This window comes from Cyprinodon tularosa, unplaced genomic scaffold, assembly GCF_016077235.1.
Source record: "Cyprinodon tularosa strain WSP-4 unplaced genomic scaffold, ASM1607723v1 ctg163, whole genome shotgun sequence".
Taxonomy (NCBI): domain Eukaryota; kingdom Metazoa; phylum Chordata; class Actinopteri; order Cyprinodontiformes; family Cyprinodontidae; genus Cyprinodon; species Cyprinodon tularosa.
Genome location: NW_024038467.1, coordinates 934,228 through 954,299, shown reverse-complemented (window position 1 = coordinate 954,299; position 20,072 = coordinate 934,228). Strand labels below are relative to the sequence as shown.

At 40.8% G+C, this 20,072-nt stretch overlaps 1 protein-coding gene across 2 annotated transcripts in view; it reads left to right on the top strand.

Moving 5' to 3' along the window:
* LOC119780633 (capping protein, Arp2/3 and myosin-I linker protein 3-like) overlaps window positions 1–20,072 on the top strand; it is a 150,799-nt gene that overhangs the window by 17,791 nt on the left and 112,936 nt on the right. For both annotated transcript variants that reach the window (XM_038280738.1, XM_038280737.1), the window contains exons 3-9: window positions 7,968–8,018; window positions 8,127–8,186; window positions 8,799–8,920; window positions 17,990–18,084; window positions 18,408–18,478; window positions 18,601–18,674; window positions 18,752–18,827. In XM_038280738.1, the coding sequence (XP_038136666.1) occupies window positions 7,968–8,018; window positions 8,127–8,186; window positions 8,799–8,920; window positions 17,990–18,084; window positions 18,408–18,478; window positions 18,601–18,674; window positions 18,752–18,827 (549 nt within the window). The remainder of the gene's footprint in view (window positions 1–7,967; window positions 8,019–8,126; window positions 8,187–8,798; window positions 8,921–17,989; window positions 18,085–18,407; window positions 18,479–18,600; window positions 18,675–18,751; window positions 18,828–20,072) is intronic.

Below are 20,072 nucleotides of genomic sequence, written 5' to 3'. Positions count from 1 at the left end.
GGTTCGATGGGAACCCCAAGAAATGCAGGGGTTTCCTCATGCAATGTCTTATCCAGTTCAACCACGCTCCAAGTAAGTTTCCTTTTGATTCTACAAAGATCTATATAATTTCTCATCTCACTGATCGAGCTCTGGATTGGGCAGAGGTTAGACTTTTAACCAGGATCCGGATAAGATGCTGAGCTCCCGTGATTTGCTGAAACTTAAACAGGGACAGAAGTCTGTGTCTGATTTTGCTATAGATTTCCACATCCTGGCTGCAGCCTCTGGCTGGAATAGCGCGGCTCTCAAGTGTGTTTATTCTAACGCTCTCAATGACTCCATAAAGGATGAACTAGCCACCCTCGACGATCCTGAAACACTTGAGGATTTAATAAAAATATTGATCCAATTGGACAACCGGATTTGAGCCCGCTCCAAGGAAAGAGGTACCAGAACTTCTCCCAAATCATATTCATCCAATAGCTGTCATGATGGGTTTAAGGTTCTTAGCCCACATGCAGAACACAACGGAGGCTGGGTAAAAGTTTAACAGAGTTTATTGATCGTTTCACAAAACACAAGATAATGTACTGGATCAGAAACTGGTCCGGGCTGGTTCACTGAAGTCTGCAGAGATGATAGTTTGATTAGAAGGCAGGCAGATGAGTATTGAGTCTTTAGATAGTTCAGGATTTTACCTTGACTGAGTCTTGGCTTCTCTTTGAGAGAGAGAGAGGGAACCGTTGGGTCCAGAGACCCAGTCATTGTTTTTGCTATAGCCCTCTGTATTTATTTGTCTATCCTTATCCCCCAATACATCTTCCTACACCTTGTTTAATTGATTCTATTTTTTCTATTGTATATACTGTGTCTAAACATCCTCTTTTTTCTTGGATGTGCAATTTTTCCTGCTACTGGAAATACAATTTCCCGAAGGGAGTAATCCCAAGAGATTAATAAAGTCAAGTCTAAGTCTAAGAGACTGTTTGTTCAGCAGAGTTCAAGAGCAGCTGCAGCGTCTAGCTTCTGACTTTGAATGGCAGACCTTGATCAGAGTTCCAGCTCTTCACTAAGAGCAGCAGGGGAATCCACATAGGAATCTTCAGGTTAGGCTCTCTAGGGCAGATTTGGCAGGTTAAGCTCATTCAGAGCTTCGGGCTAGAGACAGGTTTCCTGTGAGGCAAAAACAGAGGAGAGTTAGAATCAGATCTCTCTCAAGAGACAACTAAGATTCTTCAGGTTCAAGGCTCAGGTTGCTAACCAAACTAAGGTCAACACTGCAGCGTCGAAGCAAGGTCTGGCAGCTGATTATAAAGGAGAGGTCTCTTGAGTAGATGCGTCTCAGGTGTGCTGGAAGACTCCAGGTCCAGGAGACCTTCTAGTCCTTCTACGCCTGAACCCATGCAGATAGGCAGCATAGACTTACTCCCGAGCAGAAGCAGCACTGCATGCGGGCTAAGCTCTGTTTATATTGTGGTGAAGCCGGTCATTTTGTTTCGGCTCGTCCCCTTCTGCTAAAAGCCACGGTCCACCGGTAGAGGCGAGGATACTGGCGGACCAGAAAATTTCTTCCACTTCTCCTCATCTACTTTTGCCCGCATCTCTTCTTATTCACAACAAGTCTCTCTCTCTGTCAGCACTGATCGACTCTGGCTGTGAACAAAATGTAATAGATTCTTCCTTCGTGCAACAGATGGGTATCGAGAACATACCCCTTCAGGCCCCCCTTCCAGTTTTTGCTTTGGATGGCAGAAATCTGCCCCAAATATCCCACAGACTCTCCCCATTCAACTGACTGTATCTGATAATCATACTGAGCACATCTCCTTCTATGTTTTTCCCACTGCCAATTCTGCCTTAATTTTAGGGTTTGAGTGGCTTTATTTACATAACCCCAAAATCAACTGGACCAACAGACATATAGATTCATGGGCCGAACAAAAACTCTTCTTTGGATAAATCCACGTTGACTGGATTTAAGGATTAACAAGAACCCCCTCAAACGTGAGTCCCACTCCAACAGTATTTAAGCCTCAGTCAATTTTCCTACGGTCCCTGAACTGATCCATGAGATCTCCCCTCCAGACTTTCTAGTTACGGTTCACCAGTTTACTAAGTTCCAGATCCAACTCCTGTAGTAATTTCGTCAATAAACCTGTTAAACTTTTCCCCTGGTTCTCTGAGTGGTTCTCTGCATTTGGGTCAGATCACTTAAAACAATCATGACACTCTGCCTCGGGAAGAAAAGCATCTCCACAGCATGTTGTTAGTACCAATATAATTTAGGATAGATGATCTGTTTGCAGTTGAAAAATCTTTAGACTAAGTTGTTTTCTCAGAGATATCTAAACCTTGTTATGTTGTTGTAACCCAAAGCTATCTGCTGTGTACCTGGGTATTTTAACCTACTTGTCCACTGATGTTCTCAATTAAGTTTTTTACAGTAAAGCTGTATTTTAATCTAGATAGAATTATTCCATTTTATTAATGGTCGTTTTGAAAGGTAATCATACTGGATTAATTGTATAGGTTTCTGATCAAAATTCACCCTGCTTATAAAATTAGTTGTCTGCCCTTTAATTTCTTTCTTTCACCTATGCTATTTCTTCTTATGATTTATGAGATTAAATACTAAGGAAATACAGTTTAACTCTGCCAAATCCTACTACTTAGGCATTCCAACCACTACCATAGCCAAAGTTTCTGAAGAGTAAGTCAATAGTCAGATACCTGCAAACCTCATTCACAAATTGGATTTCTGTTTCTGAGCAGCTCCAGCCAAACCTTACATCATTCAGCCCAATGTAAAGTGACGGACTCACTGTAAACCTGCTGGTACTGGACTAAAGCTGTAAACCAATTGTCCCTCTTTGTCTGGCCATCTAGTGGAATTTTGGGTTTGTTTATTTGATTATATTTTTGCCATGATTTGGCATACTAATTCAAACCAGTGATAAGATCATTCTTTAATTCTATTCAGTTGTATTTATTAGGTGGCAACACATTTCATCTCAAGGCAGTCTACAAATACTGTTCATTAAAATTATAAAGAAAGATTGTTATAAGTTTTCTTTCTAAAGAAATCCAGCTGATTACATTGAGTCACTGACATTGCAGGATCTGCCCTTCCTGTTGCATGTAGCAACAGAAGAAATATTTTTGCAATGTGTTGAAAAGTTTGCTGCAATCCTGTACATAAAGCATGCATGTAGCCACAATGACAGGAAAAACTAGGTTGCCTGCATAGGTGTTGCAGTGAAGGCAAAGTCCCTGCCCCCTCCAAAGACACTCTGCTGCACCTCTCCGAAATTGTAGGTGACCGCAGACAGTGCCGCAGACACGAGGCATCTGATTGGTCAAATCTAGCGGGTAGGTCCCTCGTTCCTCTGAGATGGGGTGGGGGGTTTGTCTCATCTCAGAAGAACGAGGGACCTACCCGCTCCAGCCGGTGAACAATACCTCCTTAACGACCAACTCTTAACAATCATAGACAGGTTTCAGGTATTACAGGACACAATCCCCCCCTTAACGGCAATCCCCCCTTTAACGACCGACCCCTAGAATCATAGACGGTTTCAGATATTACAGGCTAATGATGGAACTAAACGACCCATTCATCGGTTACCATTTGCATGTTTCCGAGCAATACAAGGCCTTGCCCATATAAGACTCAAACTCACTGCGGATCCAGACATTTGAATTGAGAAAGCTTCCTGGAGAGGTGGCGAAATGTCTTCAAATCTTGAAAACCAAGTCCAGTGGATATTTTTTGAATTTTTACGGAATGACTATGACCTGGATGACTGAGAACCTTCATCAGCATCTGTTTCAAGACTCTAAACTCGTCAGCACAGGCTGCTGCGTTACAGGAATACAGTTCAAAAAGTTAAGCGTTTCTTATTTTTTAAGTTTTTAAATTTTCTCACCACTTTCTTCGCTTGTACTTGGGGCCATTCTTAAACACATTTCATCCAGATGTGTTTGGTGATGCAGGTATACATTAAGATGTCTCAATCTTGTACTTTGAAATTAATAATCATATTATTTCTTTATCCAAAATGTCAACATTCTGGTCCTCAAAAGAATGTCCTTTGTCCACAAGGTGTAGATGTACTGCAGAGTCTGGTCCAGAGGAGGCCACCCTTCTGTGTTGGGCCATGCGTCTGGGGAGAGGTTGTTTGGTTTCTCCAATATAAAGATTGGAGCATTCCTCGTTGCACTGAACAGCATATACCACTCCGCTCATATTGGGTCTGGGAGTTTTATCTTTAGAATGCACTAGCCTCTGTTTAAGGGTTTTGTTTGGTTTGAAATGAAGTGGGATTTTGTGTTTGGAGAAAATCCTCTTGAGTTTTTCAGAGACTCCAGCAACATAAGGGATTGTGATGTTTTTGCGTTTCATTTTTTCACCGCTCTCTTCTGCTGCGTATCTTTTGGATTTCCTTGCTGATTTGATAATTGCCCAGTTTGGGTATCCACAGGTTTGGAGAGCATCTTTGATGTGTTTCTGTTCTTTGTGTATCCCCTCTGTTTTAGTAGGGGCATGTTCAGCACAATGTTGTAAGGTTCTGATGACTGAAAGTTTGTGTTCCAGTGGATGGTGTGAGTCAAAAAGAAGTTACTGGTCTGTGTGTGTAGGTTTCCTATACACTTCAATGTTTAGCCTTCTATCTCCTTCCATTCTGACCAAACAGTCCAGGTAGTCAAAGGTAGTTTGTTGTCCTCTGCATCCTCTCTGGTGAATTTGATGTTGTGGTCAACAGTGTTGATGTGTCTTGTGAAAGCTTACACTTCTTTTAGCTGTATTTTGAAGAATTTGTCATTCACATATCTAAACCATAGATGGTGGTGGTGTTCCATTGAAAGTGTCTAATGCTCTCTTTTCTATTTCTTCCAAGTAAAGATTGGCTACAATTGTAAAAAAAATCTCTGAATTTGAAATAGGTTGTGGAAAAACAAGCCCCAGTAGCGTGCAGATCTGGTCCGGAGTAAAATTAGTCCTGTTGTTTAAGTCACTATCTTGTTGAAGACCTGCCCTGACTGTTTCCACTGCCTCTGTTATAGGTATTAGGGATGGGACGATTTATGAAAACCGTCCGAACCGTTCGGTTCGACTGTCTTGGTTCGATTCGCATGTGTTTCGTTCGGTTCATGCGCTGCTCCTTTTTCTCATAGGCGAAGCATTTACACTCCAGAGCAGAAGGTGGCGGTACTGTGACCAAAGCCAACCACCAGTAGTAAACAAGAAGAAGAAGAAGAAGCGAAGCAGCTTAGCCGGGTGTAGCAGGGAAAAAAAATCAGTTGTGGAGAATTGTGTCTGAGGCGAGTGGGAAAGAACAGGAGTTGGAAGACGCGCCAGCAGCACTTTATAGGTCTGCTAACAGCAACATGACCAACATGTCATGCTAATCCCGAAATCCCACATACTCCGCCCCGCTGCGCTCCAGCTCCTCAAAGCCTACAGCCTCCACTGTGGCTCCTGTCCGCTCCCCTCTGAGTCCCTTGGAGATGGTAGAGAGCATGCACGAGATGATTAAATTCAAAGCAGCAAAACATACAGAAATAATCCAGGGTTTCCGAGGATCTTTTAAAATAATTACAATCCATTATTTTTTGGGGGATTTTTTCATTAATTTCATAAATTTTTATGGGATTTCGGTGTAACAATCAACATATACCGAATCGAACCGAAAACCGTTACCACGAAACCTTGATTTGAACCGAACCGTGGATTTTGTGAACCGTTCCACCCCTAATAGGTATGCATGTGAAAATGGAAGCAACATCAAACAGGGTTTCTCCTGGTGCCATCCTTAAATGTTTGACTTTGTTAGCAACGTCTTTGGAGTTTTCTATGTGATGTGGAGTGTTTCCCACCAAGGGGACTAAGATATTAGTAAGCAGTTTAGCAATGTTGTATATTACTGAGTTAATGCTGCTGACAATGGGCCTGAGTGGTGTTCCTTCCTTGTGAATTTTTGGGAGTCCATATAAGCATGGAATTCCCTCCCCTGGATATAATCTAAAATAGGTTGTACTGTTAATACCTTGTCTTTTTCGAGTTGTTTGAGATGGTCTATTATTTTAAGAAGTTGTCATGTTTCTTACTAAGGTCAAGCTTTTACAACATCAAAAAAACAAAAGAAAGACAAAAAGCTAAATTCAAAAAATCACAACAGAAAGCAGTGTTTAAACAAGAGAGCAACATGACTCAGGAAGAAGACTCCAACATCAAGGTCCAGTACAAGTGGGTCAAAAACCTGTCTACCAGACCACTGACAAAACCAGAGATGGATGAACTGAATAAAGGCCTGAATTTTGCCATTTCTTCACAAGAAATACCCTTTGTGCAACTGATCACTGCCACTAAATCTGCCATCAGGAACAAAAACCTGGCTGAAATAGAGGCAGAGCAACTCAGAATGAAGGTAACAGCTACCCTGTCCAGTGCCAAACCACCTCCTTCCAACCTCCCACCACAGGAAATGAAAGCCATAACACCCCTTAGCCAAGACCAAAGCATCACCATATTACCAGCAGACAAAGGAAGATGCACCATGGTCCTCAAAACCTCAGACTACCAAGACAAAATTATCACTCTACTGAACGACACTACCACATATTAATCCTTGAAAAGCGATCCAACCAACCCATACAAAAATAAAATAATAAAACAGAACAATCCCTCCCTCAACGAGAATCATAGACAGGTTTCAGATAATTCAGGCTAACAATGGAACCAAACGACCCACTCGTCGGTTTCAATTTGCATGTGTCCAAGCAACACAAGGCCATGTCTATATAAAGCCTCAACTCACTGCGGATCCACACATTTGAATTGAGAAAGCTTCCTGGAGGGGAAGCGAAACGTCTTCAAACTTTGGAAACCCAGTCCAGTGGATTGTTTTTAAACTTTTACGGAATGACTATTATCTGGATGACTGAGAATCTTCATCAGCATATTTTTCAATAGAATCAATCTTATTTCTTATAAGAATATGAAACCAGAGCATAAACAACAATAAATATATGGATAAGTTAGTGTTGTGTGGATTAACTTGATTATTCAACATGGATGACATTTTGATTTCAGAAGTGGGGGAACGCAAATATCTTTTAATATAACTAACTTAAGGATGTTTGACCATCCAATTGGGGACCCGATTCAGTGGCGTATCAGATGTTTGTAAAGTGAGATTTTTGTGACAGCCAATGACACCAGAAAAGACGGAGGGCTAATCAGGAGCTTGTGGGCGGTCTAAATTCAGTGAAGTGGGCTTCAGCTTAAGCTGAGGTTTTCCGCTTGGTTTTAGTGCTCAACGAATTGACTGTATCGTAACTTTTTTTTTGGACAGTAAAAAGTGCAGGGGAACAAAACAGACGTTTGAAAAAGTCCAGGGGACATGTCCCATCTGTCCCACCAAAAAATTATGTCAATGTTCAGCAGTGATGACGTCGACTGAATGCAGTACATTTGAGATAAACTACAGTAAAAAATGGCAGCCAGGTTCAGCATCACTATATGACTTCACAAATGCTCTCCTTTAAGAATTGTGAAATGTATCAACAGACTTATAACACTTGTTATGGGGCTCCTAGGATTTAGAATTAGAACTATTATAGATTCAAGCAGTGAATTCACAATATATGAAAGCCTTTGTTAAGAAAGACATGTTATTAACATTGATCTGTTTATACGATAGAGTGACCCTGTACTTTTAATAATTAATGTTACACTAACCCAATTCCACCATGTCTAGAAATGTATTTAAAATGCTGCAAGGCATGCCTGTTTTTTTAGCTAGCATTGCAAGAAATTATGTGTCACTAACACTGAGATTTTTTAGCTGGATCAATACAGGAGTATATACCTCCTATCATTACCATGGAAACTCCTTGGACCGTTTCTTCCCTGTGGGGAGTGTGAATGTGCAGTGAACCTTTCCGCAATCTCCATTCAATTTGACTTTCTTTTTTTTTGCAAGGTCCTTGCAACATGGCGTCTTTATTTCCTGGCTCCAAAGATTCCTGCTAAGGTACTACTTATAAGCTTTCTCAAGTAAATGCTCTGTGTGAGTTTTTTTTTTTCTTTTATATCCAGCTAAAGTCATTAGTGTTTTTTAAATACTTCTTTGACCCAACAGGTAGAAATTACATTCAACTTCTTGGAGATTCAAGCTTTGAATTCCCACCCTGATCACCAGGTTAGTGTACCTAACTCTGCCTTCTGCTCACATTGCCACAAATGCTGTACTGCTGTTTGTGTCTGTCTTAGGACTCTTATGTCCCTCTGGCCTTGAAGGCAGTTCTTTATTTGTTATCTAGAAAAGAGAGACTTCATTGCATTTTTGTCAATGAATATGATGGATTTTTTTTTTATTTCTGCATTTTCATCCAAAGTTAATGATATTCTTTCATTTAGAACAGAACATTTTGTTCCTGAAACTTTCACTTTGCTCCCTTTTCACTCGCTTTGAGGCTGAGTGCCTGATCGTTTATTTTTAGGCTTCACTCAGGAGGCGGCAAGAAGCCTAATATCTGTTTTGACATGCAGCGCAGTGTAGCACACTGTAAAGCTTGTTAAAAGTATTATAACATTTCCATATTGACTTGTAAAATAATAAGTAATTAACATGTTTTGGTTTGTCAGAACTGAGTTGAAGACAAGGACGACTTTAAAAAGTAGGATACATCAGGAACCTGCTGTCCATTAGGGATTGCTAAGGTGCTATAGGCAGAGAAAAATTACAAACATAGACCTGAATCTGAAAAGACAGAAGAAGAGTTTTATTGCATGTCTTATATTTTGTGTGCAGGTTATTATAGACACAGACAAGTCTGGTTACACCCTGAGGTTCGAGTCCCGTGAGCACCTCAATCATGTTGTTGGCCATATTAATTTCGCCCTGTCCAGAATATTCAACAACTCCATCTTTGCGTAAGTTACCCCTGGCAAGAGAAAATCTGATTATTAGACTTCAATGTTTAATCTTTCTGATTATGTGTCTTTTTAATGCACATCATAGAGCAACAGTATGTAAAAATGGTCAGCAAGAGTTAGCATTGGTTTTAAGCAGAGTATTATACATTTTTATAGCTTATTATTTTGCAGCATAAATAGCTATTTCTCAGCTTCTTGGTCAATAGGATTTAAAGGTTTAAAGGTAAGTGAACTGCTTTTTGCAATTTTTTGTTCCTCTGTCAAGATTCACAGAATAAAGAAGCAATTATGTGCAAACTGCACGTCAACAAGAAACTGCAGAAAAAAGGCTGTATTTACTATTATACAATAAAATTTCATAGCAATATTAGGCAACAACATGAAAATATTAGTACTACTTAAAAAAAAATGCACAACTCCCAAACACCTTGCTTTATATCACCTGATTCCTTCTAGCAGTTTTTCCATAAAGAAATACTTTAAATGTGACTAAAAATATGTCGCTAAAAGTATGTTTAACATTAATTACACAGCATTGTGCGTAATTTTACAAAAACTTCCATTAAAACAAAAATCGCATAGAAGAAAATATATTCATACTCTGCATATTTTTAAACGTTTTTCTTTATTTGAAAACATAAATGATGAAATGATTGTAAAAATGACAACAATTTTCCAATCTTGGTGTAACATTTGTGGCTCTGAAAAAGATATAATTATCTGGACCAAGGCAGTTTGGCTTGCTAACAAAATGTACAATAAAGGTATTGTTTTAGGCATGCAAGGTTTCCATCCCAAACACTTCCTGATATACTATGAATTATGCATTACACACAGATCGATAAAATCTTCATTGCTCCAAAAAAGCAAATAACAAAAACATTCTTCTTCCTACTTTGGCAATTTTGGCTTTTGGGGTCAAAGTAGATTTTAATTCACATGGTTTTGATGTAAAAAAAATAAAAACAAATAAATAAATAAAAAAAAATACAAAGAGAACATACACTCACCGGCCACTTTATTAGGTACACCTGTCCAACTGCTCGTTAACACTTAATTTCTAAACAGCCAATCACATGACGGCAACTCAGTGCATTTAGGCATGTAGACATGGTCAAGACAATCTCCTGCAGTTCAAACCGAGCATCAGTATGGGGAAGAAAGGTGATTTGAGTGACTTTGAACGTGGCATGATTGTTGGTGCCAGAAGGGCTGGTCTGAGTATTTCAGAAACTGCTGATCTACTGGGATTTTCACGCACAACCATCTCTAGGGTTTACAGAGAATGGTCCGAAAAAGAAAAAACATCCAGTGAGCGGCAGTTCTGTGGGCGGAAATGCCTTGTTGATGCCAGAGGTCAGAGGAGAATGGCTAGACTGGTTCGAGCTGATAGAAGGGCAACAGTGACTCAAATAACCACCCGTTACAACCAAGGTGGGCAGAAGAGCATCTCTGAACGCACAGTACGTCGAACTTTGAGGCAGATGGGCTACAGCAGCAGAAGACCACACCGGGTGCCACTCCTTTCAGCTAAGAACAGCAAACTGAGGCTACAATTTGCACAAGCTCATCGAAATTGGACAATAGAAGATTGGAAAAACATTGCCTGGTCTGATGAGTCTCAATTTCTGCTGCGACATTCGGATGGTAGGGTCAGAATTTGGCGTCTACAACATGAAAGCATGGATCCATCCTGCCTTGTATCAATGGTTCAGGCTGGTGGTGGTGGTGTCAGGGTGTGGGGAATATTTTCTTGGCACTCTTTGGGCCCCTTGGGACCAATTGAGCATCGTTGCAACGCCACAGCCTACCTGAGTATTGTTGCTGACCATGTCCATCCCTTTATGACCACAATGTACCCAACTTCTGATGGCTACTTTCAGCAGGATAATGCACCATGTCATAAAGCTGGAATCATCTCAGACTGGTTTCTTGAACATGACAATGAGTTCACTGTACTCAAATGGCCTCCACAGTCACCAGATCTCAATCCAATAGAGCATCTTTGGGATGTGGTGGAACGGGAGATTCGCATCATGGATGTGCAGCCGACAAATCTGCGGCAACTGTGTGATGCCATCATGTCAATATGGACCAAACTCCCTGAGGAATGCTTCCAGCACCTTGTTGAATCTATGCCACCAAGAATTGAGGCAGTTCTGAAAGCAAAAGGGGGTCCAACCCGTTACTGGCATGGGGTACCTAATAAAGTGGCCAGTGAGTGTACATAATTGCCTTGTACTGCCATGGGAATCCAGACCTAAACTGAATGAATATGCTAACTAAAATTTTGAAGTATTGAAAGGAAACACAGAAGTTTTTTTAATGACAATACAAGGAAACATTTACATTTTATTTGAATAGATAAAAAGGAGAAAAATCAGAGAGAAATATTCAAAGATCTATGTACCTTTTTACCTGGCTCTTTATCCTAAAATAAACAGTATGTAATCAAACATTTTATTTGGATATAATTTAGGGATTCCTTAAAGAATGTTTGGTATCACCTCTAGATAAAAGATTTTTTTATTTTTGGCAGAGGATGATCAGCCACATAGTTTATTAAGTAGCAATGGAAGAGCCATACTGCTGAGAGCATCAGTCTGGAGTGTGAAGTGCAGACTTGCAGCTCGGTGCGCAAAGACGCATATCTGCACAAGCACAGCTGGCAGAGCAAAGCAGTTTCTCAGAGCTGAGCGAGCAGTACCGGACCAATCCCGGTTATTTTCTCAGAACCTTCCGCCGCTGCTGCCATGATCTATCTATGCTACTGCAGCATGTGTATCGCTGCGCAGCAGGTGGGCAGCAGGATCAATTAAGATGCAGCAACACGGGTGGTACTGCTTTGCTGATTACAGCTCAATGATGCAGTTTAAATGTCTGGCCGACTACCCACTATTTTTTATTTAGTCTTGCCTCTCGTCGACTAAACCTCAAACTACTCTTGTTTTATTTATTAAAGATCCATGTTTAGTTTGCCAGTTTTCATTATTGTGATGAAAAGAATTAGCGTCAACGAAATTATTTTGTCATCTTCATCCTTGACGTAAACAACACTGGACCAAGGTTAAAATCCCTCACTGGAGTGTTTCAGGCTGCAGTAACTCTGTTTGCTAGCATGTTATTTATGTTGGTTCCCTCACATTATTAATTATATAGCTTTCTATGAAATCTCATTCATGTTAGTTTGTCTTGGTATCAAGAGTATGAATTTACAGTGTTCTGCTTTATCAGGACGGGCTTATGTTACTTTGCTTTCTTCCTCTTTCCTATTTCATGCATTTATTTAGTAATTTATTGACATATTTGGAAATAAAGGTCAAAGCTCTCTTGTGTCTTAAGTATTCAAATTGTGTGCTGTTAAATTAATTAGAAAGACAGCAAAAAGCATTGATCAAGCTGAGCTAAGTCTTCATCTGCTCAGGCAGACCCCAGTGTAAGTCATTTTCTTACATCAACACTGCATGAAAAGTGAGATTTTCGTCCCCGTAAACTCCCGCAGATCTCCCTGATTTTCGTCAGTTAACGACAATTTGCAAACCGCGCTTGTCGCCGTTTGTCAGTGCCACAAATTGTCGGGAACGGACTCTGACGTATGTGGAGAGCGATCAGCTGTACTAATGGCCCTAATTAGCATATGAATGCAGCAAACCTGCGCGGCTGGCCAGGTCTGGCTTGAATAACCTACTCAGTATTGGCTGAAACCACTATTCTCAAACAAGTAAAATCGCTCGTGATTGGCAGCAAAACCACACGTGGCTGGATGGAACCACTTCTTTTTAAACAAGTAAAATCACTCGTGATTGGTTGGCATATATATGTATATATATATATATATATATATATATATATATATATATATTTTATATATATATATATATAAATATATATTTATATATATATATACATATTTATATATATAAATTTATTTATTTATTTATTTATTTATTTATTTATTTATTTATTTATTCATATGCTGTATATTTATGTTATCCTACACTACTACACTATTATTAGACTACCATCAAGGACATGAATGAATTTATACAGGAAATGAACATTTGCCAGGAAGATGTTTATGCAAAGAAAGAGCTTTATTAAAACAAACACAACTATATACAACGCGAGGATCTGCCCACACATGCGTATCCAAAAATTACAACTCTGTGAACCGTCCGTTTGCCTCCTTGGGGTTGGAGGTAACTGGCAGCATTCTCTCCGACGCAGGTCCGATGTGCAGACGCCTACTGTGCGTGGCCCTGTACTTCGGCATCGCTTCTAATCGGGACTGCAGCTTAACACAGAGTTCAGAGAGATCCGGCCTACGAAATGGCGGCGGCCATTCCAGAGTTCCACTCCCTCATCGGCTAGCACACTCTGCCTCGATTTCGGCAGCTGTAAAAAAAACAATGAATCAGCACTATGCGATGGGATGCACTGCGTATGGACACCACACATCTATCAATGCACCTGAAAAATATTCACCAAATAAAGTCTTACCCTCTTTCTTCTAGCTCGACTCCGAGCTGAATGCTTGGCAGCTTCCGCACGCAACGTGTTCGCTGGCTGCGTATATCTGAAGCTCCTGCGTACCATCTCATAATACGTCTTTCAGGCAGCTGGAAAACAATTAAATGAGAGTGGTATGAATAAAAAAACAAATGCAAGTCACAGTAACAAGAAAGGAGAAAACATTACAACAAGTCACTTACACACAATGTCGTCTTTATCAACATCGTGCAAATCTGGACTTGCTGATATGGCTCCGAGCAAATAGGAGGTCACCGCCTCATTGTGAGGCGAGATTAGTCTGTAAAAACAAAATGTACAGCTATGATCGGTATCTATCCGTATCTATTTCCTTTCACCGCAGAATGAAAGCATATTCTTTAAATCTTACCCTTGCTCTGGTTCATAGCGCCTGCAATTTGTCTCCGAGTTGTGAAGACAGCGTACTGCTTCCTGTGAATCACAAAAAATACACTTTAATAAAGCTTGTTATTGCAAGGCTAATATTAGCCGTAGCTTTAGGCTATGCTGCTTTTAGCTTAGCTTAGCTTAGCTTAGCAGTAATCGAACATATATTTACCGCCAGCTTCTCTTCTTTGAGTTCGTCTTTCCCGCAGAGTTGTTCGACTGCTGAAAGTTGTGGATCGCGTCCAAGAGGAGTTGAAGGCGAGTTGAACGCGAGACGTCGTCCAGCCATTGATCACGTACCAGCAAAATCCAAACAAAGGAACTGGAGATAAAGTTCTTCTAACAAACATGTCTGCTTGCCCATAAGCTCACACGTGATTGGACGAGCAGTCAAAGGCTCGCCAGGCTCCTCATACGAGGTCATTGCTATACGGAAGGACTCGCGAGAGCAGCTCGCGTCTATCTTCTTTTTTTTTTTTTTTTTTTTGCTTTATTGGCAATTCCATGTAACAATACAGAGTAATTCAAACATCAAACAGATAAACAGCAGTTGGTGACATTATGACTTTTAAAAAAATGAGACATAGAATGTAAAAAATAAATAAAAATAAAACAAGGGTAACAAACATATAAATAAATAAACAAATAAATAAAATAAACATAAAATAATCATAGCTAGGGGTTTACATTGAGTTTATGGTCATTTACAAAAGTGTATAATTTTATACCATTTTTCTTCTTCATAAATTTAAGTGACTGAAAATACAAACAAAGTTCTTTAAGAAAAATGTTGAAGTTTGGCTTGGTCCTCGTGTATTTGTTTTTGTGAATGTAAAATTTCCCCATCATGACATGCAGGTTATCTGTCATTTCTAGTCCAAACAAAACATTCTCTTTTGTCCAGATGAGAAGGAGAATCAAATTTAGATGAACACCAGAAGCAGAAATCTTCCCAGAAAACTTTCACGTACATACAATCGTAAAAGAGGTGACCAACAGTCTCTGTTTCACATTCACAGAAGGTGCAATCAATTTCTTCAAAAACCAAAACGGAGCCTCAGAAATTCCTTGAAAGGATAAATGTCAGTGATTATTTTGAAATGGACTTCTTTAACCTTTGGAGCAACAGGAAACTGTAGATATTTATTCCGCAGTTTTCCCACTTTCTCTTTTGGAAAATGCTTGGAGATTAGGTTTCTGTGGGATGTATCGGGATGAAATTCCTTTACAAACAAACTACCTATGACATTGTTGGTCGGCTTTTTATCAATAACAGACTGACTGTTGAGTAACAGAGAGGGAAGTTTTACCTGGACATGGTTTAGGAGTAGGTTGCATGACACCACCGGAAATGAGCCCGACTTACTGCCGGCAATGCGGACCAGACTCTGACACCGGTCATACAGGGACCTGACAGCCCGTATCAAAGGGCCCGGCACCCCGTATTCCCGGAGAACCCCCCACAGGGCCCCCCGAGGGACACGGTCGAACGCCTTCTCCAAGTCCACAAAGCACATGTAGACTGGTTGGGCGAACTCCCATCCTCATTTCCGGTGAGAGTTGGACTCCGCCAGGGCTGCCCTTTGTCACCGATTCTGTTCATTACCTTCATGGACAGAATTTCTAGGCGCAGCCAAGGTGTTGAGGGGATCCGTTTTGGTGGCCTTAGGATTGCGTCTCTGCTTTTTGCAGATGATGTGGTCCTATTGGCTTCATCAGGTCGTGATCTGCAGCTCTCGCTGGATCGGTTCGCAGCCGAGTGTGAAGCGGCCGGGATGGGGATCAGTGCCTCCAAATCCGAGGCCATGGTCTTGAGCCGGAAAAGGGTAGAGTGCCTTCTCCGGGTCAGGGGGGGTGTCCTGCCCCAAGTGGAGGAGTTTAAGTATCTTGGGATCTTGTTCACGAATGAGGGAAGAAGGGAGCGGGAGATCGACAGGCGGATTGGTGCAGCATCTGCCGTGAAGCGGGCGCTGTACCGGTCCGTCGTGGTGAAGAGAGAGCTGAGTCAAAAAGCGAAGCTCTCGATTTACCGGTCGATCTACGTTCCTACTCTCATCTATGGTCATGAACTCTGGGTCATGACCGAAAGAACGAGATCGCGGATACAAGCGGCTGAAATGGGTTTCCTCCGTAGGGTGGCTGGGCTCTCCCTTAGAGATAGGGTGAGAAGCTCGGTCATCCGGGAGGGACTCGGAGTAGAGCCGCTGCTCCTCCACGTCGAGAGGAGCCAGTTGAGGTGGCTTGGGCATCTGTTTAGGATGCCTCCTGGACGCCTCCCTGGTGAGGTGTTCCGGGCATGTCCCACCGGGGGGAGGCCCCGGGGAAGACCCAGGACACGCTGGAGAGACTATGTTTCTCGGCTGGCCTGGGAACGCCTTGGGGTTCCTCCTGAAGAGCTGGAAGAAGTGGCTGGGGAGAGGGAAGTCTGGGCCTCCCTCCTTAAGCTGCTGCCCCCGCGACCCGACCCCGGATAAGCGGAGGAAGATGGATGGATGGATGGATGGATGCATGACACCATGATCAGAGGCTGAGGAAGGGCTTTGATTAATATATTATATTTTTTTCTGTTATTTATTTCGAATTTAGCGCAAAGAGTTTCAAAAGGTAAAAAATTCCCTTTGTCATCAAGAATGTGCATTATCGACCATATACCACTTTCTAGCCAGCTCTTGTAAAATAAAGACTTGTTCCTGAATAGGACATATCGGGAGTTCCATAGTGGGGTGTTATGAGGACTAAAATTATGCTTAAATATTAGTTTCCAATAAAGTAAGACATCTTGATGAAAAGAAGAAAGTTTAACAGGAAGTTTCTTAGGATCAAAATCACATTTAAGAAGGAAGTTAATTCCTCCTAATTCTATAAATAATTTGGAGGGGATATGAAACCAAAAACTATTTTTCAGAAAAGATTTGAGCCAATTCATTTTAATCATTCCGTCTAAACATTCAAAGTCTATTGCTTTAAGACCTCCATCATTATACTCTTTAACCATTGCTCCTTTCCTAATGCAGTGTGTCTTGTTTTTCCAGATAAAGTTGAAGTTAATTTGATTATATTATAGCTTTAATTGCATGTTTAGGAAGGGATATGGAATAAGCTGGATAGATAAATCTTGAGAGACATTCCATTTTTGTAAGGAAAGTTCGACCAAAAATTGATATGTCACGTTGAGACCACAAATTTAAGTTAAGTTTACATTTATCTAAAATATTCCAACAGTTTAGTTTTTCCAGTGATTTATTGTCTTTGGTGATGTCAACACCAAGATATTTCACGGCAGATTTAACAGGGATGTTATGAATGGCAGTCTGAGAAGAGTCGTGTATCGTCGCGTCTATCATGTAAACATGGCTTCATCCCCATCCGGACAGACATTTTTATGGAAAGCCAATAGAAGTTTGGGGCTTGCAGTGAACAGACACGTCATACCCATTTCTGCCAGTTGAGCCAGTTGAGCGCATTGCTAGAAGATGTGTGGTTAATACATCCTCTGTGCATTTAAGTAAGACCAAAGAAAAGGTGACGGTAGTCATGCCACTATGCACAGTAGTTGAGCTCTAGGAGACTGTGATCTCTGCAGACCCCTCATTCTAGAAAAATGTCACTTGGGGTAAAACTCCCCCTGCAACCCTGATTTGCATTTGTATAGCTCACAGCATTTTCATTTACATGTTAAAGCCTCCCCTAGAATTCCATGGGGGGGAGGCATGGGGGGAACACTGCCTAAGAAAGCCCACGTCAATTTCTGACAATTTATGGGAGTTTTCGGCGATGCCTGCAAATTACCGTGAACAGCCGTTAACCTGAAATTCCACGACAATCTACAGTGCCGCATAGGCCTACTGACGAAAATCAAACTTTTCATGCCGTGTAATGTATTCTCTTTCTCCACTGAAATGGAATGCTGATATACAATAGTGTATCAGGAAGATAACAGTGTATTGGGAGGTGGGGGTTGTCAGCTTTGTTTACTACAGATTTTTTAAAAACCTGGTTTTACGTTTATACCAGCTCATGCCTAGCTATCACATGTCAGCGTAACGTTTGATATAAAGTCTCAAAGATGCATGACCTTTACTGTATTTGCTCTATTATCAAGAATATAGATGAGCCATTAGAGAATCTGATTTCTTTTTTTGCCGGCAGCCCGTCCATCTGTCACTCAGACAGCGACCTATCCGAGGGCAGCAGGAAGTATTCGCCCAGCTCAGAAACTTCAGTGGAAACGCAGAGGGCCTGTGGTAAAAAGAGACGTTATTATCCAGCACTGGAATCTGCACACAGACAAACATGTGGAGTCACACATGGAGCTATGAGCACGTGTATATGGCTTCAGCTGGCTACGAAAGAAGCCGACACACACATTTCACAAATGCTCTCTCAGATGTTCTTTTTAGAACCGTTGCCCAAATGAAAGATTGATAATAGGGCTGTATGTTTGTGTGTGCATTTTTCTTCTCTTTTTTCCCTTCAGAGCTAAAAGAAGCAGCTGTTAACATAATTTCTCATTCCCTTTTTTATATCTCTCCACTATTGTTTGTTTGCTCCCGTCTGTCTCTCTCAGGAGGCTTCTCAGAAACCTACGCCGCTCTGTGCGACTATAATGGCATCAGCTGTAAGGAGGAAGTGCAGTGGGTAAGAGCTGTGGGACTATGTCAGTGCCACTGTTAGTGCTTTTAGTGTTACAGACTGCACTGAGCACAAAATGAATGGTCATACATCGAAGCAAAGAGGCTCATGGGTAATATTGCTCCTAGGATGTGGACACTATCTATCACTCTCAGGACAGCCGGGAAATTAACCTGCTGGATTTTAGCCACTTGGAGAGCAGGTCAATGACAAAAGATTACCAAGCACTATTTACTTCAGATTATGATGCCTTGTTTACTTCATCTTAATCTCTTCCAGGGATTTGGCAGTGATTGTTGCATCAATGGCCTATAACACCTGGTTTACCAAAATCTACTGCAAAGACCTTCGCCTTGTAAGTGCTAATTTACTATTTAATGTTGTGATTTTATGTTCTATTCAATTCCCAGCCAGCTGGGAATTTATATTTCTGATACTTTAAGATGTCTATTGCCCTCCCCGGTAGGGGTGGTAAAATATCTTATTTAATCAAATATTATTTCGGCTGTTATATACTGTTTATGAACACACACCCTACTAGCTGTGCGTTAAAACAATAAATGAGTCACTCGAGCTCTTATAATGGTCAAACAGTTAATTCTGCACTTACATGGAATAAATTCACCACAACTTCTGTTCAAAATATAAGTTTATTAACAAAAATCATGCAGCTACAACTCAAACATATTTCAGTTTAACACTCTCAACTAAAGTAGTAGTGAAACTCAACTAAACTAAACCATTAAGTACCAAGACGAAGAGAAACATGGTTGAAAACCATAGTACAGTTTAAGAGGGATCTTGTGTTTGAAAACCAATGTTTATCTGGAAGAATTTGGCATGTGATCAAATCAGCTTTTCACTAATTTAGAGCATTTAGAATGTTTTTTAACCAAATCACAATGCAAATCCATGAGGTGAAAAAAAAACATTATTTGGCCAAATAATGTTTTATTAAATGATTTGCTTAATCAGGAACCAATAACCTTTATTTAATGATCCTTTACCCTTTTTGAAATAGCTAGAAGCGAACAGACACCAGGATTCCACTTAATGACTCTTGGTCATACTTGGTAATCAAATTGTAATGCGCATGAGGAACACATGAACACTAATGTTATATCTGTGTTTAAACCCTTAGTGAAATAAAACGTATCCAAGCTTCAGCAACAGCTCAACACGTGTCTGTATAGCATTGCGTAACATGCAGCCCATTCTGTTAGCGTTTGTCTCTACTCATCAGTAAACACATGAAAAGATCATCAAAAGACATATTGTTTGTTCTGTCCTTAATATATATACCAGACCTTCAAACCATTTTTCCATGTCCATTTAAAAAGGTTGAGTTTCCATCCAGCTGCAGCTCAGCAGTCAGGGCAGCAACAAGCAGGGGTGGGAGGCTGGGAAGTCACACCTCCGTGGGCTGCAATGTGACTTGTGTGGAGGCCTTGGCTGAAAAGGGGGGTTCAAAATATTCCACAGCTGTTTATTCACCAAACTTGCGTTCTCTTCTCTGGTCATCATGTCAAGATGAAACATGGGCACTGGTTCCCAATGCCCAAAAAGCATAATCATGTCATTTTGCACAACATATTATCCC